General features: G+C 42.7%; 1 protein-coding gene across 2 annotated transcripts in view; it reads right to left on the reverse strand.

Moving 5' to 3' along the window:
- Positions 1–26368, reverse strand: part of cdh13 (cadherin 13, H-cadherin (heart)) — a 545258-nt gene that overhangs the window by 104064 nt on the left and 414826 nt on the right. For both annotated transcript variants that reach the window (XM_020456206.2, XM_020456207.2), the window contains one exon: positions 15674–15814. In XM_020456206.2, coding sequence (XP_020311795.2) covers positions 15674–15814 — 141 coding nt within the window. The remainder of the gene's footprint in view (positions 1–15673; positions 15815–26368) is intronic.

Genomic DNA, 26368 nt, shown 5'->3' on the forward strand with positions numbered 1-26368 from the left:
GTTGGAAGCCAACGACCCTGAATGTATCGCCTTTGTTGAGATATCCACTCTATGTGCTGTCAATGACCACTGCCTGTCTGTCTGTCTGTCTGTCCCTGGCCTTCCTCTCCACATGTGAATAGGATATGGCGATTGGCTGCTCATCCTGCATAAATGTTAATAAGGGGAGTGAAGAGGAGAAAGATCATCTCTCTCTCTCTCTCTCTCCCGCTCTCTGCTCACAGTGATAAAAAACTGTACCGTCACACACTCATCATACTCATCTTTTTACACCTCCACCACCCCTCCTACTCGGCAGCCCATCACCCCCCCATCATCTGACAGACCACAGAAAAGAGAGATAAACTTACAGTGGTCCCGGATAGTCAGACAGAATGGCTTATGAATTTAAATGTGGTTTGATTTGGTTGGTCTGACAGAGAGACAGCCATGCAGGGAGAGAGTACAGCAGAGCAGCTGTTCATTTGTCCTAATGGAAAGTGCTTTGTGACATCTCTGTGGCATCATAGATTGAGCTGACAGCAAACACACAGTGCCATGTCACTTTAGTCCCCGAGGAGACAACACTATTCCCCTAAGGAGCTGTGACATCACAGCAGAGGTGTAGACTCTTAAAGGGACAGTACGTCTTTCTACAGTGTTGTTCTTTCTCTTTCTGCTGGTTGGCATCATCTGACCGGTTCCCCTCTTTCCACTGGGATTCTCTGCCTCTAACCCTATTACAGGGGCTGAGTCAGTGGCTTTACTGGGGCTCTTTCATACCGTCCCTGGGAGGGGTGCGTCACCTGAGTGGGCTGAGTCACTGATGTGATCTTCCTGTCTGGGTTGGTGCCCCCCCCTTGGGTTGTGCCGTGGCGGAGATCTTTGTGGGCTATTCTCGGCCTTGTCTCAGGATGGTAAGTTGGTGGTTGAAGATATCCCTCTAGTGGTGTGGGGGGCTGTGCTTTGGCAAAGTGGGTGGGGTTATATCCTTCCTGTTTGGCCCTGTCCGGGGGTGTCCTCGGATGGGGCCACAGTGTCTCCTGACCCCTCCTGTCTCAGCCTCCAGTATTTATGCTGCAGTAGTTTATGTGTCGGGGGGCTAGGGGCAGTTTGTTATATCTGGAGTACTTCTCCTGTCCTATTCGGTGTCCTGTGTGAATTTAAGTGTGCTCTCTCTAATTCTCTCTTTCTCTCTTTCTTTCTCTCTCTCTCTCTGAGGACCTGAGCCCTAGGACCATGCCTCAGGACTACCTGACATGATGACTCCTTGCTGTCCCCAGTCCACCTGGCCGTGCTGCTGCTCCAGTTTCAACTGTTCTGCCTTATTATTATTGGACCATGTTGGTCATTTATGAACATTTGAACATCTTGGCCATGTTCTGTTATAATCTCCACCCGGCACAGCCAGAAGAGGACTGGCCACCCCACATAGCCTGGTTCCTCTCTAGGTTTCTTCCTAGGTTTTGGCCTTTCTAGGGAGTTTTTCCTAGCCACCGTGCTTCTACACCTGCATTGCTTGCTGTTTGGGGTTTTAGGCTGGGTTCTGTACAGCACTTTGAGATATCAGCTGATGTACGAAGGGCTATATAAATACATTTGATTTGATTTGACTTCACAAAAACAAAGAAAGATCCTATGCTTGAACTTGTATCGCTATTACTCTAGTTTGATACACTACTTTTGATAGGATGATTCATTTGAACAGTGCATGCTTCTTATTCACATCTGGGTAGCTAGCAGTACGTTGAGAGAAAATATTCTCCTACATGCTAAAATATCATTATTCCCAGGCGCAAAATAAAAATCGTATTAATCTTTCAGCAGTTCTCTCTCTTACCCAGTCAGCTTGCTTATGAAAGCTGCTTATCTCATCTGATTGATGTGCATCCTTCAGACAGAATGAACACCTAAAATAGTTTGTGTGCAGACTCACTCACATGTGCACACACACACACACACACACACACACACACACACACACACACACACACCCTATCTCTCTCCTACATACATGGGCCAAGGAAGTTAATGAGCATACCTGCACTATTATTACATTTGAAGAGCTCCAGCTCAAGCTGTTCCCATAGATACACTTCAGCTGAACATATGGTACATAAAACTGCCATTGCCTTTCAAATGTGATTAAGTTAACACAGTTAAATTGGCTCTAGCCATTGCATTTATCTAGAGAGTGAAATAACATCTATTCTCAACGACACTGCAGCATATACTGTAGCCAAACATCAAACATTTACAAGCTGTACTTTATACTCTGAACAATATACCTGCTTTAGAAGTACTGCTCAATAATAACCTATCCTCACTCATAACACCACTGACTCCCAACCACCCCTACAGCATGTCCACAAACACACCGCACACATACAGTACCAGCCAAAAGTTTGGACACACCTACTCATTCAAGGGTTTTTCTTTATTTTTTACTATTTTCAACATTGTAGAATAATAGTGAAGACATCAAAACTATGAAATAACACATATGGAATCATGTAGTAACCAAAAAAGTGATTTGATTTTAGTTTCTTCAAAGTAGCCACCCTTTGCCTTGATGACAGCGTTGCAAACTCTTGGCATTCTCTCAACCAGCTTCATGAGGTAGTCACCTGGAATACATTTCAATTAACAGAAGTGCCTTGTTGAAAGTTCATTTGTGGACTTTCTTTCCTTCTTAATGCGTTTGAGCCGTTGTGTTGTGACAAGGTAGGAGTGGTATACAGAAGATAGCCCTATTTGAGAAAATGATGTAGAAACTACTGCCAACTCTTTCCTTAACCTCATGGAAAAGACAGGCACACAAAGAAGAAGTTCTACATCACACAACTAGGGTTGCAAAGCTACCGCTAATTTACCAAGGTTACCTGATGTCACACCCTGATCTGTTTCACCTGTCCTTGTGCTCGTCTCCACCTCCTCCAGGTGTCACCCATCTTCCCCATTATCCCCTGGGTATTTAAACCTGTGTTTTCTCTCTGTCTGTGCCAGATTGTCTTGTATGTTCCAAGTCAACCAGTGTGGTTTTTGCCGTTCTCATGCCTTTTCTATTCTCTTTCGCTAGTCCTCTCGGTTTTGACCCTTGCCTGTTTTCTGGACCCTTCTGCCTGCCCTGACCTCGAGCGTGCCTGCCCCACTGTACCTCCTGGAATCTGAACCGGTTTTGACCTTTTGCCTGTTCACGACCATTCTCTTGCCTACCCCTTTTGGATTATTAATAAATATCAAAGACTCAAACCATCTGCCTCCTGTGTCTGCATCTAGGTCTCGCCTTGTGCCCTCATACCGGAATCTTTGGTCATTTCGGTAATTAACAGGTAATATATGGCAATTTATGGTAACTTTGGTAATTCATACTTGAATAACTTTTTAAAAATGTATTCCTTTTTTAATCTGTGTTCATGAGTTTCTAGTGGATAGACCGTATTGTTCAAGAGAAAATAAGCCAAATTAATGAAAAAAGCATCTAATCAACAATGAACTCTGTACCTCTTCCAACTATTGACTTATTTTCTCAAGTGCTGTCTGGCAGCAAAACATTTACAACAAAGATATATTGACATAGTAAAATAAACAAGTGTGTAAAAACAATAGGATATTTCATGCTGAAACCCAAAAAATAAACACTTGGTACTCACAGAGTTGATGGTACATACAGTTGAAGTCTGACTTACACCTTAGCCAAATACATTTAAACTCAGTTTTTCACAATTCCTGACATTTAATCATACTAAAAAAATCCCTTTCTTAGGTCAGTTAGGATCAACACTTATTTTAAGAATGAAATGTCAGAATAATAGTAGAGAATTATTTATTTCATCTTTTATTTCTTTCATCACATTCCCAGTGGGTCAGAAGTTTACATACACTCAATTAGTATTTGGTGGCATTGCCTTTAAATTGTTTAACATGGGTCAAACATTTTGGGTAGCCTTCCACAAGCTTCCCACAATAAGTTGGGTGAATTGAGTCAGGTGTGTCGGCCTCCTTGCTCGCACACGCTTTTTCAGTTCTGCCCACACATTTTCTATAGGATTGAGGTCAGTGCTTTGTGATGGCCACCCCAATAGCTTGACTTTGTCCTTAAGCCATTTTTTCACAACTTTGGAAGTATGCTTGGGGTCATTGTCCATTTGGAAGACCCATTTGCGACCAAGCTTTAACTTCCTGAATTTTGTCTTGAGAAGTTGCTTCAATATATCCACATAATTTTCCTCCCTCATGTCATCAATTTTGAAGTGCACCAGTCCCTCCTGCAGAAAAGCACCCCCGCAACATAATGCTGCCACCCCCGTGCTTCATGGTTTGGATGGTGTTCTTCGGCTTGCAGCATCCACCTTTTTCCTCCAAACATAACGATGGTCATTATGGCCAAACGGTTCTCTTTTTTTCATCAGACCAGAGGACATTTCTCCAAAAAGTACGATCTTTGTCCCCATGTGCAGTTGCAAACCATAGTCTGGCTATTTTATGCCGGTTTTGGAGCAGCGGCTTCTTCCTTGCTGAGCGACCTTTCAGGTTATGTCGTTATAGGACTCGTTTTACTGTGGATATAGATACTTTTATACCTGTTTCCTCCATCATCTTCAAGGTCCTTTGCTGTTGTTCTGGGATTGATTTGCACTTTTCGCACTAAAGTACGTTCATTTCTAGGAGACAGAACCCTTCTCCTTCCTGAGCAGTATGACGGCTGCGTAGTCCCATGGTGTTCATACTTCCATACTACTGTTTGTACAGATGAATGTGGTACCTTCAGGCATTTGGAAATTGCTCCCAAGGATGAACCAGCCTTGTGGAGGTCTACAACTTTTTTCTGCAGTCTTGACTGATTTCTTTTGATTTTCCCATGATGTCAAGTAAAGAGGCACTGCGTTTGAAGGTAGGCCTTGAAATACATCCACAGGTACACCTCAAATTGACTCAAATGCAGTCAATTAGCCTATCAGAAGCTTCTAAAGCCATGACATCATATTCTGGAACTTTCAAAGCTGTTTAAAGGCACATTCAACTTAGTGTATGTAAACTTCTGACCCACTGGATTTGTGATACAGTGAAATAATCTGTCTGTAAACAATTGTTGGAAAAATTACTTGTGTCATGCACAAATTAGACGTCCTAACCGACTTGCCAAATCTATAGTTTGTTAACAAGAAATGAGTGGAGTAGTTGAAAAACGAGTTTTAATGACTCCAACCTATGTGTATGTAAACTTCTGACTTCAACTGTAGATATGACCTTGTTTTACAGCTTTGTCATTCAATTTTTTTATTTAAAATCATCTTATTATTTTATACATTTGACATGTGATATGGTCACACAGAGGGCCAGAGATAATAAGGCCATCTGACAAATTCCAAAGATACTTAAAAGTTACCAAAATTCTGGTCGTTTAGAAAGTTTCCAGTAATATACTTTCCCTTTGCAACCCTACTCAAAACCTTCTAAAGGCAGTGGTGGAAAAAGTACCCAATTGTCATACTTGAGTAAAAGTAAAGATACCTTAATAGAAAATGACTTAAGTAAAAGTGAAAGTCACCCAGTAAAATACTAGTTCAGTGAAAGTCTAAAAGTATTTGGTTTAAAATATACTTAATTTATAATTTGAATACTTATTTCAAATTCCTTATATTAAGCAAACCAGTTGGCACAATTGTTAGTGTTTTTTAAATTTACAGCTAGCCAGGGACACACACCAACATTCAGAAACAAAGCATTTGTGTTTAGTGAGTCACCAGATCAGAGGCAGTAGGGGTGACCAGGGATGTTCTCTTGATAAGCGTATGAATTGGACCATTTCTGTCCTGCTAAGCATTCAAAATGTAACAAGTACTTTTGGGTGTCGAGGAAAATGTATGGAGTAAAAACAACAATATTTTCTTAAGGAATGTAGTGAATTAAAAGTAGTCAAAAATATAAATAGTAAAGTACAGGTACCAAAGAAAAATTACTTAAGTAGTACTTTAAAGTACTTTTACTAAAGTACTTTACACCACTGCTAGAAAGTCACATCTAGTGAAAGAGTGTGTCAAACGTTCCTAGGGACTGGGGCTAAAAGGCAGCCTTTCTACTCTCACTTCACTTCAAATCAAATCCATTTTATTTGTCACATGCGACAAATACAACAGGTGTGGACTTTACAGTGAAATGCCTAGTTACAAGCCCTTTCCCAACAACGCAGAGTTAAAAAGTAAGAAAATTAGCAAATAAAAATGTAAAATAGTAATACATTAACTATATTGTATAAAAGGAGTTGTTGTGCAGAGCCAATGTGCAGGGGTACAAGGTAGTTGAGGTAATATGTACATGTAGGTTGGGGTAAAAGTGACTAGGCAATAAGGATAGATAAACAGAGTAGCACTAGGGTGTGTGTGTTGGAGTGTGGACAGAGTCAAGTGTATGTGTGTATAGCGTCAGTGCAAGAGAGTCAGTGCAAAAAAGGGTCAAGGCAAATAGTCTGGGTAGCCATTTGATTAACTGTACAGCTGACTTATGGTTTGAGGGTAGAAGCTGTTCAGGGGCCTTTTGATCACAGACTTGGTGCTCCAGTACTTGCCGTGCAGTAGCAGTGTGAACAGTCTATAGCTTGGGTGGCTGGGGTCTTTGACAATTTTCCGAGCCTTGCTCTGACACCGCCTGGTATAGAGGTCATGGAAGGCAGGGACATCGCCCCCCCCCCCCCCCCCCTCTGTAGCACCTTGTCGCCAGATGCCAAGCAGTTACCACACCAAGCGGTGATGCAGCCAGTCAACAGATGGCGCTGCAGTAGACTTGAAACTTCATCTGAGAAGTTTCAAGTCTACTCATCTGAGATGAGGCCAGCATGACGAGCTAGGCTCAGGTCCTTCTTTCTTTCCACTCCTTTCTCTTCAACTCTCTCCTTTGGCCTCCTCTTTCTCTTTCATTCACTCACTTCTCTTCTACCCTTCACCTCTATCTTTGTATCGAGTAAAAATAATGTAGTGAAGTAAAAGTAGTCAAAAATATAAATAGTAAAGTAAAGCACAGATAACCCAAAAACTACTTAAGTAGTACTTTAAATTATTTTTACATAAGTACTTTACACCACTGGCTACAGTTTGCCACCATGTAGTGTAAAAGTGCTCAGTGGGAATGCCCTTAAGAGCTCCACTAAAAGAGTGACAACATGGAGGGAAGACAACAACCTTAATATGATTTAGTTTGAGATTTAGTCAAAACACCCTCTAGGCACAGAGTATGTAAATTGGGTTAGAACAAAGTTCAGAAATAAAGCGTTTTGACTATCCACTTGCTGAAAAACTGTTATATTTTGAATGTCAGATAAGGATCAGCTATGGTTTAAGGCAATAACAGCAACTACAATATTTAACTGAATGAAACCGGAGATGACAACACGGAAATGGCCCTCAATGTGACATGTTTTGTGACAAAGGGAAAAGGCATATGTTAAAGGAATACTGACTGGATGATGAAAGGTCCAGAAAGGTCCAGAAAGGTCTTTTACAGTCCAACAATGTCGGATACTTACATATACATTACTAATTTTACGAATGGATAGCCTGTAGAGATGATTAGTCACATCCCTTGAAATGTGAACTTGTGGTATCATCCAAATAAAATGTGTAACTTCATGAAATGGTACAAAATGACTAAGTTGTTGGTGGTAGGTCTGTATTTGAAAACTAAGAGAGACCAAAAGGCTATGAGCTATTTGAATGGGGACCCTTCAGTGCTCCCTGAAGAGGTGTCTTCTGTTCTCCTCTCCGTGCTTCAGACCTGAAGGACGAACAATCCACTCAAGTGTTCATACACTCTAGCCATTTTCAGGAGGTCCTATCATGCCGCATACTGTCCGCCTGCCAAATCATGTCCCCCCATGCGTCACAATGGGATTCAATTCACTTTTAGCGTCCGTGGCTACGTCAATGGTGTGATGAGCTAATGCGTCCCATTTTGGAGGACATTATATCCAAGTGGATGTTCTTGTCATCTGTGCTATGTAAACAAAGTTGATGTGTTCTGTGACAATTGTGGTGCTAAAACACATTTTGTTTAGCTCAATCATCCCTTTATGTCTGTCTGAGAGTCTGGTAGAATGAGAGGTTACCTATTCATCTCAACATCTAAATGACATGATGAGATCCTTAGATTGCAGATCTCTTCATACACAATTAGTTAAAATAATTGTTGTACACCCCATGGTCTCCTACCATGACCAATGGACTCTCATGCCAAATGGCTTCTCTTGTCTGAATATGATAAGGGCCAAATGTATTGACTCTCTTATCTACCTTGATAGGTTATACCCAAGGAAAATACAAAATCTGATGTATTTGGATATCTTTGTCAGCACAAAGGATTCAGGCAGAAACAAAGAAGGCATTTGAAGTGGTCCTAACCCCCAGATTCCCTCCTGCCCCCTCTCTATCACTCTCTTCTCTCACACAGACATAGACCATTTCACCCCAGCTACAGACAGACATTCCCAGACAAACACATATCTCTGAGCTAGTGGAGCAATCATGCAGCCCAGTTCTAATCCCTGACACACGTATGGCAGCCTTCAGTGAGACACAGCCCAGCCCTGATAGAGAGCCCAGCCTGGCCCTGGGTTGGACAGACCTCCATGTCTCAGCCATCACTGTTAATATCATTATCATTTGGACGGCGGGCATATTCTCCTGTCACCACAGGGGAGCGAGGGCATGGATTGGCTGTCAGTCTCCCTGAGTGGCAAGACTGATAAGCCAGATCAGTGGCTGCTATGGGACAATGGAACGGGCTAGTCAGAAATTAGATGCCAGTTATCATCCAGGGCCAGAGGGGGGTGAGATGGGAGTGGGGGGGGGTGGCAGGTGTACATTTTCCCCTTGTACCAGGCAGCAGTGTCACCAGCTTCTCCTTTCTGTGTCACCACAGACTTTAGTTAGAGAGACATCAGGACAAGTAGAGATTATGTCATGGGGGCTGATACTGGGTGTATAACCTTTCCTTATTTGTGTTTTAGTGCTGTGGATCAGTGGTCAGTGCTGTACTGGAGTAGCAGTTAGACAAGAGGTCAAACAGTGATCAAGTGTCACGTTCTGACCTTTATTTCCTTTGTTTTGTATTTATTTAGTATGGTCAGGGCGTGAGTTGGGTGGGCAGTCTATGTTTGTTTTTCTATGATTTGGGGATTTGTATGTTTCGGCCTAGTATGGTTCTCAATCAGAGGCAGGTGTCATTAGTTGGCCATACTTAGGTAGCCTGGGTTGCACTGTTTGTTTGTGGTTGATTGTCTATGTTAGTTGCTTGTGTCAGCACAGGTCTCATTTATAGCTTCACGGTCGTTATTTGTTTTTGTATTCAGTGTTCAGTACTTTCTTTAATTAAATATTCATCATGAACACATCCCAGGCCACATTTTGGTCCTCCGATCCTTCTCGCCTCTCCTCTTCAGATGACGAGGAGGACGACCGTGACATCAAGGCTGACATGTATAGTGAAAGGGATAGTCCGAGTCCCCTGGTCAGTAAACGGCATTGGTCAATAAACACACACACAGACAATACCCAATTACATACACTGTGTGGAGTAGCTAGTTGTGGTATTGGTTGGTGTTCTATTTTTACACTATGCGGCCCAAATAGGAACAAGGTTCAACAGAAGTATCTGTCAAATATGATGCTTAGATATTAGCACAGTATTAGGTTATAGAATACATACATAATGTAAGACAACATAAGCCTGTGGCACACTGCTGTTGGTTTTCATCAGGAGTGACATTAATCTCCTACTATCAAGCATACATATTCATTCTTTAAATGAATCAGGCGATTCCCAATCATCTTAGCTTGTTTCCACTCTTATAAAAATTTGATTAGTTAATCATTGTGGAGCCCAATCCCCTAAAGATGCTTCACAGAATGCAATAAATTCCCAAGTATGAAAGAGCAACTTTTGGATTACACAGGGTCCTCAGAGAAACTTTGTAAAGAGAATATCAGTGCAGCTCGACAGAATCATGAGTGTGTATAGAATCTGTATGCACCTACCGATGGCCAGTACATGGTCTAAGTAAACCAGGAACACTATGATAGGTTTACCACTGACTCACTGTAACATACTGTAGACTTTCCATCATTAACAGACATGAAACAGTTCTGTTCTATGATGACCCCAGCCTGCCTTCCAGCTACAGGAGACAGCACCGGTGTGAGTCAATTTCACTCAGAATCTCTAATGAGTTAGAATCTATCTGAACTTGGTAACTGGAATTCAGGGGGATGTTTCACACAGTGTAAGAGAGAAACACAGAGGGAAAAAACGAATCCAACTGAACGTCGTCTTTTGAATGGTGTTTACAGAGCAGTAGAGGATGTGTGATCCCTTCCAAGCCATGTTTGTCTTTGGGGAGCTTTATTATATCTCACTACTCTAAAGTCTATTTCAACAGCATGGGGGGGGGGGGGGGGGGGGCAGGGTACATTGTGAATCCCAACTGGTTGACTTAGGCACATCTTCAAGTAGACAACAGTGTTGTGGAGTCATGCCAACACTTTATCAGCACCTATGCGTTCTGGAGGGTAGGCAGCCTAGCTCTTCTCCGCTTGAGGAATAATGAAAGGTAAACCAGAACATGTCTTCCTCTCTGCTTGAGGAATAATGAAAGGTAAACCAGAACATGTCTTCCTCTCTGCTTGAGGAATAATGAAAGGTAAACCAGAACATGTCTTCCTCTCTGCTTGAGGAATAATGAAAGGTAAACCAGAACATGTCTTCCTCTCTGCTTGATGAATAATGAAAGGTAAACCAGAACATGTCTTCCTCTCTGCTTGATGAATAATGAAAGGTAAACCAGAACATGTCTTCCTCTCTGCTTGAGGAATAATGAAAGGTAAACCAGAACATGTCTTCCTCTCTGCTTGATGAATAATGAAAGGTAAACCAGAACATGTCTTCCGCTCTGCTTGATGAAGAATGAAAGGTAAACCAGAACATGTCTTCCTCTCTGCTTGATGAATAATGAAAGGTAAACCAGAACATGTCTTCCTCTCTGCTTGATGAATAATGAAAGGTAAACCAGAACATGTCTTCCTCTCCGCTTGATGAATAATGAAAGGTAAACCAGAACATGTCTTCCTCTCTGCTTGATGAATAATGAAAGGTAAACCAGAACATGTCTTCCTCTCTGCTTGATGAATAATGAAAGGTAAACCAGAACATGTCTTCCTCTCTGCTTGAGGAATAATGAAAGGTAAACCAGAACATGTCTTCCTCTCTGCTTGAGGAATAATGAAAGGTAAACCAGAACATGTCTTCCTCTCTGCTTGAGGAATAATGAAAGGTAAACCAGAACATGTCTTCCTCTCTGCTTGATGAATAATGAAAGGTAAACCAGAACATGTCTTCCTCTCTGCTTGATGAATAATGAAAGGTAAACCAGAACATGTCTTCCTCTCTGCTTGATGAATAATGAAAGGTAAACCAGAACATGTCTTCCTCTCTGCTTGATGAATAATGAAAGGTAAACCAGAACATGTCTTCCGCTCTGCTTGATGAAGAATGAAAGGTAAACCAGAACATGTCTTCCTCTCTGCTTGATGAATAATGAAAGGTAAACCAGAACATGTCTTCCTCTCTGCTTGATGAATAATGAAAGGTAAACCAGAACATGTCTTCCTCTCCGCTTGATGAATAATGAAAGGTAAACCAGAACATGTCTTCCTCTCTGCTTGATGAATAATGAAAGGTAAACCAGAACATGTCTTCCTCTCTGCTTGATGAATAATGAAAGGTAAACCAGAACATGTCTTCCTCTCTGCTTGAGGAATAATGAAAGGTAAACCAGAACATGTCTTCCTCTCTGCTTGATGAATAATGAAAGGTAAACCAGAACATGTCTTCCTCTCCGCTTGATGAATAATGAAAGGTAAACCAGAACATGTCTTCCTCTCTGCTTGATGAATAATGAAAGGTAAACCAGAACATGTCTTCCTCTCTGCTTGATGAATAATGAAAGGTAAACCAGAACATGTCTTCCTCTCTGCTTGATGAATAATGAAAGGTAAACCAGAACATGTCTTCCTCTCTGCTTGATGAATAATGAAAGGTAAACCAGAACATGTCTTCCTCTCTGCTTGATGAATAATGAAAGGTAAACCAGAACATGTCTTCCTCTCTGCTTGATGAATAATGAAAGGTAAACCAGAACATGTCTTCCTCTCTGCTTGAACGCAGCACGAACAGGAGATGCTTTTATTTTTCTATTAGAAATTATGTTGATCGACAGAGTTTTCAGTTGGAAAACATTCAATATAATATCCGGAAGGATCTCATTGGGTACACTGGTTTAATCAATGTTGTTTCCACGTCGTTTCAATGAAGTGACGTTGAACCAACATGGAATAGACATTGAATTGCCATCTGTGCCCAGTGGGATCTATTATTTAAAAAGGTTTTCCAAGAGAGTGGAATTCAATATCTATGAATGTGCTCACATTCACATAACCATGCCCACTCATGGACACCCACACACACAATAGTATGAAGTCATAAGAGATGATTCATGATTCCAGGTTAGAGGCTGCTGAGCAGGTTGAGGACTTTAAGTTTAGCGACTTAAATGGCTATGTTAAAAAAAAAAAAAACATTTCCCCACGCTGTTTAATGGATCCCCAGAAGAAAGATGGGAGACATTAAGTGAGGACAGGGACAGAGTGGACTCAGCATGGCCCCAGCATGCCTCCTCAGCCGGAACATTTCAGTGTGAAGATCCACTTCTTACAACGCTTCCCTGACACCGCAATGCATCATGGGAGCCAGCCTGGCGGAAGTTCAAGGTGATGTGTCTCGAACCCTGACAACAGCGCTGGGCATTTCCATTAAAAACCACACAACTCAACATTACGACCTCTGCTTAAGGGCCTAATGCCTTTTTCTTCACCTCAAGAAAAAGAAAAACGCAACAGTTGCAGTTTTTAGAAAAACGCAACAGTTGCAGTTTTTGACAAATGCATCATGAGTTTGCACAAACAGGCAAATAGGTTAAGTTTGTTAAGTGCAGTTTTCTGTGTGCACTAAGATCCTGAAAAATAGAGACAGTGTGGCTGGTGGGTAAATGAGGTTGATGGAGTAGGTTCAATCAGTAAGGCAGTCTGAATGGCTTGCTCCTTCCTCCCGTAAGCATGACACATTCACATTGTTTCCTTCCCACGGGCGCAGCAGGAATTCATATCCGTTGTCGATATGTTCTCATCAACAGCACAGTGTCATGTCACTTTTACTATATCAATTAGCCACGTGCAGAATGTCAATCACCTATTACCCTATGGCCAATGAACACAGCTGAATAATGCAACTCTACCGCTTGCTAAACAACTCATGGGCATACCTGGGCAATAAGGACCTTGAATCTCTTCCCACCAATTGTTATTCACCAATGGTTCTCCCACTTACGTCTTCCAGCAGAAGGTTCACAGCAGACTCATCCACATCCTCTCTGTTCAGATACATTGACATGCCGTTGCCTATCGTGGCTAATTGCGTAGGTTACTTTTGTTGTCTTTGTTGTAGCTTTACCTTAAAGTGGTGCTTTGTAATAGCACTGTTATTTTATCAAATCATTTTTTTTCAGTGGGGAATATTTCATTTGTGCTGCTTGAGCTCAGTACGCCTATTTTCTCATCACTCTATGCATTTTCATAAATGTTCATTCATTGGCGGTCACACCACAACTACTGGTAGCAATCAGATCTCTCCCTTCATGCTTGTATCTTCCAAAAAGCATGATTAGGCTGGTCGGCTATCAGTCTACCCCACACAATGTCAAAGTCACTAGCGTGATTATCGTTCATTGGTTGTCGCACAGTCATGCCACTGATAGCTTGGGCCTGGCGCAACTTCTATAACAATCTCTTGTCCCTAAACGTGTTGTTGCTGAACATCATGCATCTTGTCTTTGAAGTCTTGTAGTTAACAGCCGAAGTAGTTCAGCGCGAACCGTGCTGCTTTCCACATCTGGGGCCAGTGCTTCAAGCTTCAAGATTACTTGAGTGCTCATTCAACGATTTTGGATTTCCATGACTGCCTTGAGTTAATGATTTGTCAAATTGTATATTCATTCGGAAAGCATTGCGTGCTCTGGCACTTTCATTTTCAAAAGGGTGAGCTAACATCAGGATCATGCTAACTCATAGCTGTTCTCCTCAACGTTGGCTCCACGTAGGGCGTATTGCATCACTGTCCTATATGTTCTTTTTACATGCTCACTAAGAACTGCTCTCTTCTGACCAATGGGAATACATCTTGTGATGTACTTAAATGAAGGCCTCGTTTCTCTCAGATTCAGATCAATTTTATTATCCCACCAGGATGAGTACTGTCCTGTAAAAGGCTTTCGAGTTTTAGGAGGATGCGTTTTGTGTACAAGTTGGAGGCTGATTCTTGATCTATACCAATTATCCTTCCTGCCGTATCAATCAAGCGCTGAAACATGTTTCTGAACACGCATATCAGACCAAAGGACAGCACACTCTGCAGGACAGATTTATAGAACATTTGGAAGATATGACTTTCGACAATAAAATGGTTCAGTTTGCGTTATAAAAAACATTATCTGTTGAAATGTCTTTATCTTTGCAAAGGCACAGTCATTGAAGTTCAGTTTATTCTCTATTTTGATATTTCTCAACTGCATCGTACAGCAAAAGGCTCACAGCCGACCCTTCACTTCCCCAACGCCACCAGCTGATCATCGGATCCTCTTTCTCACAGATGGGGGAGTAGTTGTGATGCCAGCTACCCCGCATAGGGCTACCGGCATCACAGCATCTGGCTCAGAGGATCATCCCTCGGGGACGAGGCCCCTCCCCAAACTATTTGAATTCCTTTTCATACTTTCATGTTGTCTTTGTTGTTTATTCGGTTAGCCTGTCCTCGATTGTATTGGGTTACGGGTGCTATACAGGGTTTCTACTAGAGCCTTGAGGCTGTACTGACAAAGGAAACCAACACCATGATCATAGCAGCGTAAACTCACAGAAACACTCCCTTATCTCCCTTGTGCACCCATACCACCTGACTACTGTGATGTGTTGTTCATTACATGTGAACACACACTCCCTCACTCACTCACACACTCACACACTCACTCACTCACACACATACATAAACACACACGCACAGGCCAGCGACTGATGTGCACTGTGCCTTTCCTAGGGCAGGCTTCGAGAATTATAACACAATCATTTTAAATGGAAAAGCAGAGGTCAGGGAGGATAACTGGTTGATTGCTGGTATGTGTGTGTGTTTATGTGTGTGAAACCTACTCCATCACCTGTATGTGAATCACGCCCGTCACCAGCTGCGTCTGCGATTACAGTGATAGATGTGACTGGGGCTGTTTTTCTCCAAGGTCTGTCTATCTGACTGAGGAGTGATGGTCTCTGCTGGGACTGGAGGACTACAAGGACTGGTGAACCTGCCTGCAGAACAGGAGCACTAGAAAGGGAGGATGATAAGAACTGGTAGCAGTGGTCCCATCTCAAGACCTCACTATTTACTTTGTTATATAACTCAATACACACACTAGTCTGTATGACAACTCCATCTGGTCATCATTACACAGAGTTTATTTGACATTTATCCACCTTTGGACAACAATGAGGACAGAGGACAGGGAATAGGGGTGTGGGGAACAGGCAGCGGTGCAGGTACTCACCAGTGAGTGGGTGAACTCTGGGGCGTGGTCGTTCTTGTCTGTGATGGTGATGGTTGCCGTGGCTGTTCCTGTCAGTCCCACGTCTCTTCCCTTCATGTCCTGGGCTACGATCTCCAGCTCGTACTGCGTGGTGGGCAGCGTCTGGAGGGACAAACACACAGATACACACAGGGTCATAAAGCCTGTCATTATCAACCATTCATTTCAGGGGTTATCCACAACACAATCATCATTAGGCACAGGATTCGTTGAGGGAGATCAAATGAATCCACTGAGTACAAAATGCTAACAAATTATTGACTGACTGACTGAGAAAAAGCAATTAAGATGTAGTTGAGACTGCATGATTGTAACTTTGGTGTGGATTCATTTCAGAGCAAGCGTATTATAGATCTTCTCAGAACCAAGTAGAGTTGCTAGTATGGTTTCTTGTCTGGGGGTGGTAGTGCAGTACACTGTGGGTGACTGTACATCTCCAACATGACAACCTTTTCCTAATATACATTTAAATAGAACTAAGCAGATGTCAAGTGTCTGTTATAATCACAGAGCATCACATTATAGAAATCAACACACACCCACATCATCTCTTGACAAAGTCAGGCATCCATATCTTGTGTAAACCAGATGAAACAATGTACAGTCAGTGCAGAACACCTTTCAGAACACATGCTTGCAAATAGATGTATGGAAGTATGACAGACAGTAGTTTATGTTTACACTTTTTGAAATAGCCAGGGGGGTGGGTCGTTTCAATGTGTCTCCTTCAATGACTCAGAAGACATGAAGTTAAGGTTTGTATGCTTGGCAGACATGAAAGCGTTAACATTTTTCTTTACATTTTCTGTAGACTCCCAGCTTTTAACTAGGCAAGTCAGCTAAGAAGAAGTTCTTATTTACAACGACGACCTAGGAACAGTGGGTTAACTGCCTTGTTCAGGGCAGAACAACATATTTTTACCTTGTCAGCTCGGGGATTCAATCTAGCAACCTTGCGGTTACTGGCCCAAAGGTTACTGGCCCAACGGTTACTGGCCCAACGGTTACTGGCTCTAACCACTCGGCTACCTGCCACCCTCGTGACGAGCTACATTAAAAGAAAAGGGATACTCTTTGGGGCTTGGCTTTCCCACGTAATTCTAAGGTGAGCGAAGGCAATGGGGAGGGACCCTGGAGGACAGACGCTGGCCAGGCATTAGAATAAGTTGGAGAAGTGGAGTGTGATTGAGGTGCAGGTTAAAAGTCCAGTTCAATTTGGGATACGAAGCTGTGCATACAGCATAGATTATTTGGTTGCAACTTTACAAAGCAAAGTGTATTCATCATTTTCAGAATCACAATACTAATATGTAATCCATCTGTTTCACTAAACACTCCAGAAGCACACATCTCGGCATCTCCTCTCTCTCTTACCCACAATGCACCACACCCTCCCATCTTCATCTCCCTTCCCTGCCTGCTCGGAACACCTCAGCACATCAGTCACTAAAAGGCACTATGAGATGAAGCTATACAATCTATTCACAGAAATGTTTCAAAGCAAAGACATCATCACTATACTATTCCATTCATTTTCATTCTGTAATGAAATTGAGAGTCATGAGATGGGGAAATGGAACTACTAATACTAGCTCTAATTGGCCATTTGTGTGACGACCCCGCCCCCGTCCCCAACCCTGACCAACCCCTCTCCTGTCTCTGCTTTTCCACTGGTCTCATTAGAGATGCTCTATGCGAACCACACACACACACACACACACACAGATGCAATGGCTCATCACTGGACAATAGTGTGACATCACCTGCATCCTCTAAGCTCTTTGTCTCCACTCTCTCTCTTTTTAAAACTCCATTTTCCTCTTCACGCCTCACAGATCTCTCACATAGCCTGGGAGTAACAGCCTAAAACGGGGCTTCTCCACAGGGGTGCCAGGCAGGATCCTTGAGACCCAGAGAGGAGAGGAGATGAGGCAGTATGCTGCTCCCATCACTGATAACACTGGGATCATTCACACCCCAGGCAGGGGGACACCAGACGATCAATGCCCCTCAGGCGCTTTTTAATAATCATGTCAACACATAGAGTGATAGTGTAACATAGACACTGGAAACAGTACAGAAAGTCTTACTGGAAGTTCCCTGCTGGGTATGTATAGTTATACAGTATATGAAACACATGTTTCTCTATTATGGGGAAACATAAGCTGCTTTATTACAGCATCCTATAATCAGACAAAGTAGTTGACTGTGGCACTCTTACAGCACTGTAACGTTAGAGAATACAGTACAGTGCAACCCATATTTATATCATTTGGAGTCCACTCCTCTAGCCGTGATTATGATGTGATATACAGTACAAACACTGAGCTCTCCCATGACTACAGTATGATGCAACAGGAACTGTCCTATTATTGTATCTTATTACACGTCCCTGTATGTTCTCCACAGTGTGTTCTCCCCTGTGTGTTCTCCACAGAGTCTTCTCCACACACAGAGTGTTCTCCACGGTGTGTTCTCCACGGAGTGTTCTCCACGGTGTGTTCTCTCCTCCCAATACCAGGGAGGCAGCTTGTAAACATGGCACAGCTTAGCACAGCAGGAGACTCTTCACATCAATCTGCAGTAAATCTAGGCTCCTTTGACCCACCCACTTAACCACTCTCCTCCTATACTCCGCTCTTTCACTCCCACGCGCAACGCTCTACCCAGTGCCAGACATAAATCTTCATCCCTCTCTAATAAACAAAAAGCTGTTGTACTGGTGTCCCTGTCTGCCTCAGACTCCTCCCTGGTTTCTGTTCTGTCCACCCAGGGTGGGTGTACTGTATGGCTGCATCTGAAATGGCATGCTATTTCCTATTTAGTGCACTGTTTTTGACCAGAGCCCTATGCAGGCCTTGGTCAAAAGTAGTGCACTATAGGGAATAGGGTGCCATTTCAGACGCACAGTATGTACACAGGAGGCAGCAGCACAGTAGGTGTTCACCTCGCAGATAGTAGGTGACAGACTGCTGAGGATATATCAAACCCTCATGAACAGATGGTCTTCCACAGACCTGTGAGTGGTGAAAAAACCCAGCTCCATACATCCTCCACCTGGAAAAGTGGGCTCAGAGACACTTCATCTCACTGAGTCCTAAAGTGGCGTGACAACTTCTTAATGACCAGTGTCTCTCAAGTTTACGCTATTAGAGATCTCTGGAAATACTTCACTAACTTGGGACACTTTCTATGATAAGAGGGTCAGTGAAATATACGGTTATGTCTTGAAATGTGTTTACATTGACGAATACACGGTGACGGTGACTGAGTTAATCAGGAAGTGTATAGGAGATTCTGTACCCTCTGAGACTATTAAAACCTACCCAAACCAGAAACCGTGGATAGATGGCAGCATTTGCGCAAAACTGAAAGCGCGAACCACTGCATTATAACCATGGCTAGGTGATTAGGAATATGGCCGAATTCAAACAGTGTAGTCATTCTGTCACATTCTGACCTTAGCTCCTTTGTTTTGTCTTTATTTTAGTATGGTCAGGGCGTGGGCAGTCTATGTTTGTTTTTCTATGTTGGTTTCTGTGTTCGGCCTAGTATGGTTCTCAATCAGAGGCAGGTGTCGTTAATTGTCTCTGATTGAGAATCATACTTAGGTATCCTTTTTCCACCTGTGTTTCGTGGGTGTTTATTTTCTGTCTTTGTGTATGTCGCCAGACAGGACTGTTTCGGTTTTCGTTCGTTCCCTTTATTGTTTTTTGTATTTCAGTGTTCAGGCACGTTTACCACGCTACAAATTGGTCCTCCGATCCTTCTCGCTACTCCTCCTCAGAAGAGGAGGACGAGATCCGTTACACATTCCCTCCGTAAGTCAATCAAACAGGCAAAATGTCAGCACAGAGACAAAGTGGAATAGCAATTCAACGGCTCAGACTCAAGACGCAGGGTCTATAGACAATCACGGATTACAAAGGGAAAACCAGCCCGGTAACGGAGACCGACATCTTTCTTCCGGACAAGTTAAACACCTTCCTCACCTGCTTTGAGGATAACACAGTGCCACCAAGGCGTCCCGCTACCAAGGACTATGGGCTCTCCTTCTCCGTGGCCGACGTAAGACATTTAAGATTGTAAACCCTCACAAAGCTTCCAACCAAGACGGCATCCCTAGCCGTGTCCTCAGAGCATGCGCAAACCAGCTGGCTGGAGTGTTTTCCAACATATTCAATCTCTCCCTATCCCAGTATGCTGTCCCCACTTGCTTCAAGATGTCCACTATTGTTCCTTTACCCAAGAGAGCAAAGGTAACTGAACTAAATTACTATCGTCGCGTAGCCTCTCAAAGCATTCATGAAGTGCTTTGAGAGGCTAGTTAAGGATCATATCACCTCCACCTTACGACACCCTAGACCCACTGGAATTTGCTTACTGTTCCAATAGATCCACAGACGATGCAATTGCCATCGCACTGCACACTGCCCTATCCCATCTGGACAAGAGGAATACCTATGTAAGAATGTTGTTCATTGACTATAGCTCAGCATTCAACAACATAGTACTCTCCAAACTCATCATTATGCTCGGGGCAATGGGTCTGAACCCCACCCTGTACAACTGGGTCCTGGACTTCCTGATGGGCTCCCACCAGGTGGGGAAGGTAGGAAACAACACCTTCACTTCGCTGATCCTCAACACAGGGGGCCCCACAAGTGTGTGTCATCAAGTTTGCAGATGACACAACAGTTAGAGGCCTGATTACCAAAATGACTGTATTTGTCAATGCCACTCCGACATTGCTCGATCTAATATTTATATATTTCTTAATTCCATTCTTTTACTTTTAGATTTTAGATATAGATACTTTTTATATATTGTTGTGAATTGTTAGATACTACTGCACTGTTGGAGCTAGGAACACAAGCATTTTGCTACACCCATAATAACAACTGCTAAATATGTGCATGTGACCAATCACATTTGATTTAAAGAACTTTCACGAATGAGATCTGTGTGCCATCGATTATTTTAAAGTGGAGATGACATGTTCTCTGTCAATGCAGAAATCATATTTTTTTTAAAGAAATAAAGAATAACATGGGTTATTGCAGTTAAAGCAGCCAGCCATGGGACTGAACAAAACTTAAATGAAATTGAACATATCAAATTAAATGACAGGTTTTTAGAAATATGAATCCCATCATGTGGTCATCTGATTTTCTCTTAAAATAATTCCACAGCTTTCAGGAATAATGCCTCCTCCATCACAAAGGAGGTAGAGATGGGAGCTCAGAGTCAGACAGGCGGGTTGTGATCCACTGTCTCAGATACCACATTACCTTCTTGAATAGGTGTGATGCCATTACTACATTTCCAGAGCTCTTTTTGTTCACTCTGGGCCCTTCAAAAGAAGATGGCTCCCCTTGCCAACCCTGTAGGTATTCTTCTGTCCTCCTTTCAGTGCCCAGGAACATAATGACAGACACAAAAGGCTTAGAAAATCCAACTGGAATCATATGAATATCCCTAAAGACACTCTGTCTCACAGAGCAACACTATTTCGCCTCTCCTTTTATTCCCTATTCTCCTTGTCTTTCATGGAATTCATACCATTGTTAAAATGTAATGTTTTTCCAGTGACTTTCTCACTGTCTAAGCAAATAAAGTCTAACTTGGCTTAACTAAGTTCTACGCTTTTGAATATGACTTTTTTCTTACCTTTCTCTTTTCCTTTAATCATATCCCTATTCTGTCTGTTTATTTACTTTTCCCTCTGTGATGCCATCTTTGTTCAGCCTACTGTATCTCTTTGAATGTCAGCTACCCCTCAAGCGTTCTCTGTGTTGTATTCTGTAAAACAGGGTACATCCTTTCTGCTAGTCTTTCTGATATCTTCACTGACATATTCTTCTGATCACCACCCCCCCCCCCCCCCCAAATTATATGTATCATCCTGAGTAGCGCAGTGGTCTAAGGCACTGGGTTCAATTCCAGGTTCTGTTGCAGCTGGCCACGATGGGGAGACCCATGAGGTGGTGCACAATTGGCCCAGCTTCATCTGGGATAGGGGAGGGTTTGGTCAGCAGGGAGTGCCTTGTCCCATCCTGCACTAGTGACTCCTGTGACGTGCTGGGTGCAGTACACGGTCGCCAGGTTTACGGTATTTTCTCCGACACATTGGTGCGGCTGGTTAAGCGGGCATTGTGTCAAGAAGTAGTTTGGTTGGGTTGTGTTTCGGAGGATGCACGGCTCTTGACCTTCGCCTCTCCCTAGTCCGTAAGGGAGTTGCAGTGATGAGACAAGACTGTAACTACCAATTGGGGAGAAAAAGGGGTAAAACAAATTACATGTATAATGCCATCTCTTCAGTGTTGTCATTAACCAAGCACCTTTATCCTGAGGTTTTGCTGAGGTACGAAAGTGGTAGCCAGCTGAAGATTTGTTTTGTATCGCTGCTGATATGAAACCGCTGTCAGACTGTAAAACACATTCACTGTCCATCCTTTTGGTAGATAGATCAGCATGGAGAGCGAGAGAGAGAAAGAGAAGGAAGGATGCAGTAAAAATGATCCCTATCAGTTACTCCATCCCCTACTAGTACTGTGCCATCTTCCACAGAAATATAAGACTCTTGGCATTTGTGGCAGCAGGTAGCCTAGTGGTTAGAGTATTGGGCTAGTAACCAAAAGGTCCCTTGTTTGAATCCCTGAACCTAAAAGTTGAAAAATCTGTTGTTGTACCCTTGTGCAAGGCTCTTTCACTCTCTGGACTTGATATGAATTGGAATAAGAGCATTGATCTGAGAATAAACCCAGATCTCTGGTTACTACTTATACCATATTAGTAGTTTGTTTTTCTCAATCAACCTTTATTTTAACCTCATCTATAACAAAGTTACTGCCAATGGCCCAGGGCCAGGCCCAGAGAGGCATTCATGGACAATACAGTACACAATATCACAGCTCAGCTCATCAGATCATGGCATATACTGTAGTCTCCAGCCAGCCCCATCTGGATCTGCTCAGAGGGGAGCAAGCCTGATAGGCAGTGAGCGAATCACACCAGGGGATCCAGCTCAGGCACATCACTCTGAACACTAGAAGGTAACACACAATGCTCTCACAACCTTGAAGAGGGCTTGATACCATACCAGCAATAGCAACATGGCAGCATTGTTTTTATAAAAAACGGAGATTGCTGAGAGACAGGTAGGAGATATCGCAGCCCCTCTCTGTTTACCCAGGAGAGCTTACTTGGCTCTCTGCACTACCTGAACGTAATGAGGGGCCTTTGAAAACAAAAGCTGACTGTCCTTAGCTATAACAAAACTCTCTCTCTGAGAAAAAATACATAGTGCCAGCCCACGTCAAATGTGCCATTACTAGCTGGCAGGAGTGTATAGGTGTGCTCCCAGTACCCAGCATGCACCACAACATATATTTGATTATTCGCCATGCCATCATCACATGGCTCTTTTCAGGGCACTTGAGAGGTAAAAGAAATTACGACACAATAATGAAACATAAAGAAAACATTCTATTTGATAATTTCTTTAGTTGAAAAGGACAAGAATTGTAGTTGTTGATGCACTAGAAGCACAAATTGAAGTGCTGTCGAGCTGAACCACAAGGTCCACTCTACCTCTTTATGTTTTCTACAATGGAACTAGATCCCATGTCTATCCCATCTTTTTCCAATTCTCTGCAAGGTCATTGAGAAATACTTTGTTTGTTTGTTTTTGTTCAGTCAAAACAGTTTTATGCTACAATGTTAAATGGAGAAAATTATAAACTTCTACGTACAAACTCAGTTGGCATCCTGTTGTTACACAACTACCAGTTCTGGATCGGGTCTGTCAGATGAGGTCGTACACATTGTGGCAATCTTAAAATCGATTTTATGAACATATCACGAGAACCTAGACACCTAGGCACCTAGACACTTTAGAACCACAGATATGTTTTTTCCTGGCTTACTTTCAGCTCATTACGTAAACACACTTCATGTCCAAGTGGTTCCGGAACTTTTGGAATGATTCAGGAAGTGCCTACTAAACATGCAGAGACATAGCTATATAGCATGTATGAGTCATGAGGTACACGATAATTAGTCTGAGAGATGAAGAGGAATGCAGAACTAACAGCCCCAATGACTAAGGCACTAAGGCTCTGATACAGCAATATAAAAATATACCAACCATAATGATTCAGGACGAGCAAACATGACTGTCGGTTTGGTCCAAACATATCCATCAGACCTCATGGTGCCCCGACTGCCAAGGAGGAGGCTTGTTTATAAGACACCTCTCGTATTCCACAGGCACACAATCTGCCAGAATGATTGGCCCCATGGGTCAACTGCTGCTTCACAGATTTGGCTCCAAACCACTCCATGATGTCATACCGTTTCAATTTAGGGGATCATCAGGGGAATGAGTCGGCAGGTAACAATAGAAGCTCTATGTAAACCTTTGCTATTTTGGCAAAAAGTGGTGCTTGGTAACTACGAATTAAAAACCCTCTGTGGGAGAAGATGACAGTGAGATCAAAGGATTTTCCGTCAGAAAACCTCACAAAACAAGAGAGCCATTGAACCCTTAAGAGGGTGAAACAAGTCCCAATGTTCCAGCAAGTCATTCAAGAGGCACATATAGTACAGAGGGTACTCCATTTATTTTCTCTCCTCTGTCCTCTCTGTCCTTTTTCTTGTTTCCTGCCTGAGTCTCTCTGATCTTTGACTAGTATTGATTAAGGTTTTTTTCCTGGATATGCCATGCTAATAACATGATTCATCCCTTTGGCCCACCAGAGCTAGTTGAATAGTCCGTTTTCTAGTGCTAACCAGCTAATGGTAAACCTCAGAATGCTCAGATATTTCAAAAGGGAGTCAAATGATGAATGTGGCCAGATGAATGTGGTTGTTAGGAAAAACAAACATTTGATGCAAAGCCTTGATTTGTCAAAAAGTTGAGCAGCGCTCTCAAGGATAAGTCTGTAGGATTCACACGCTTCAAATTCACCAGCTTGAAAGACTCCTAGGAAATCCTGACTTGATAAGAGATTGAAGGATAAAGCAAGAATCAGTTTATTCCTCTTTAATTAACGTTTAAAGCTATTCAAGAGGCGAGCAATCAGAAATAATGAAAACTGAAGAATATCTACAGGTGCATGAAGTGCATTTTCCTTGAAACAGGTAGAAATGTACAATGGAGGCACTCTTTATCCTCCTCATATGAATAGACATATGCACACACCCACACAGGCACATGCACACTCCTTCACATTGATCAGGGAATTACATAGCGGCATTGACCATATTTATCGTGACTCATCAGCCCAATTAGATGCTGATGATAAGCTTGGTGATGCTGGTGTCCCCCAGCTCTTCCTGATGAGTGTGGGGCTAATAGGGGTCAAGGTTTGGTTTAAGGGGTGCGGTGAAACCGAGCAGAAAAATACCTACAGTAATCTAATCAGGTGCATCATCAGACCACAGCCTAATCGCTGTCAATTACCCACCAGTTACAGACATATTGGGGACTGAAATAGGCCCCATTAGGCTACGCTTGCCCCTGTTAAGAGAGAGAGAGAGTAACAGCTCTCCTCCCTCGCCGCCAGCTCTCCCTCCACCATCACAGCCATCAAAGGCCCATCTGGGAGGTGGCACTTCGAGTGAAGAGCACAGGTGTTCCTGTTTAAGTGTTAATTAGATTAGCGCAGATCAAACAGGGGCGTTGCTCGCCAGGGAGCGGAGGTGGAGGGGACATACAGCAGAGTCTTGGGGTCCAACAACTCCTTCTTAACCACCAATTAGGATTAATTCATCAGCTGAAGGATTCATTTCCTTTGATCCCCTGAAGCTGGCATGGAGCCTTGTAGTGGAACATGCCTATAGACAGGTTGGTAGTTTAACAACAAAACAGATATGTATAGGGCAAAAGAGACAGGGTTGGATTACAGTGTTGACAACATGTTAACTATATTTTGTCTCCAAATGTTTATTGAAAACATAAATACATGGTTACAGTTGCTGATTAGCTAGCTAGTGAATTTTTGCATACACTTGACATCTTTCGAAACCCCTCAAAACAAGACATGGTATCAATAACAAGATCCAACGAGCTGAAACGAACCACCTACAATTCCCCCCATGGCAGCTTCGTGTCATTGTTGTTAGCTATCTGACAATTCAGACTCATAACAATGCACATCTTCCGGCCACATCGATGCGCATATAATTTCTGTGACGTTGTCAGCCAACCCGTCTATGAGAGAGTCAATAGCATGGTGAGGCTTTCTGATGGCAGACTTTTCTGGTAGTAACCAAGGAGAAGTCAGGCCGTCTACATGAGCGGGTTGACTCGGAATCCGCAGGGCAGACGGGTTTAGGGTCACTAAATATTGTGTAGCTGAAGGTCGGGTGGGTGGAGGGCGGGTTTAATAAAGAGAAACAATACCTTAAAAAAATCCATAAATGTATAATTATGTGCAATTTATATAGGCTTTATAAAAAAGTTTATTTCATTATTTTAGGCTCTGGTATTAGTTATCAAGTCTAAACTTTAAATAAAATAAAATCAAAGGTTATTTGTCACATACAGATGGTTAGCACATGTTAATGCGAGTGTGACGAAATGCTTGTGCTTCTAGTTCCGACAATGCAGTAATAACCAACGAGAAATCTAACCTAACAATTCCACAACTA

This window comes from Oncorhynchus kisutch, linkage group LG22, assembly GCF_002021735.2.
Source record: "Oncorhynchus kisutch isolate 150728-3 linkage group LG22, Okis_V2, whole genome shotgun sequence".
In the NCBI taxonomy this organism is placed as follows: Eukaryota; Metazoa; Chordata; class Actinopteri; order Salmoniformes; family Salmonidae; genus Oncorhynchus; species Oncorhynchus kisutch.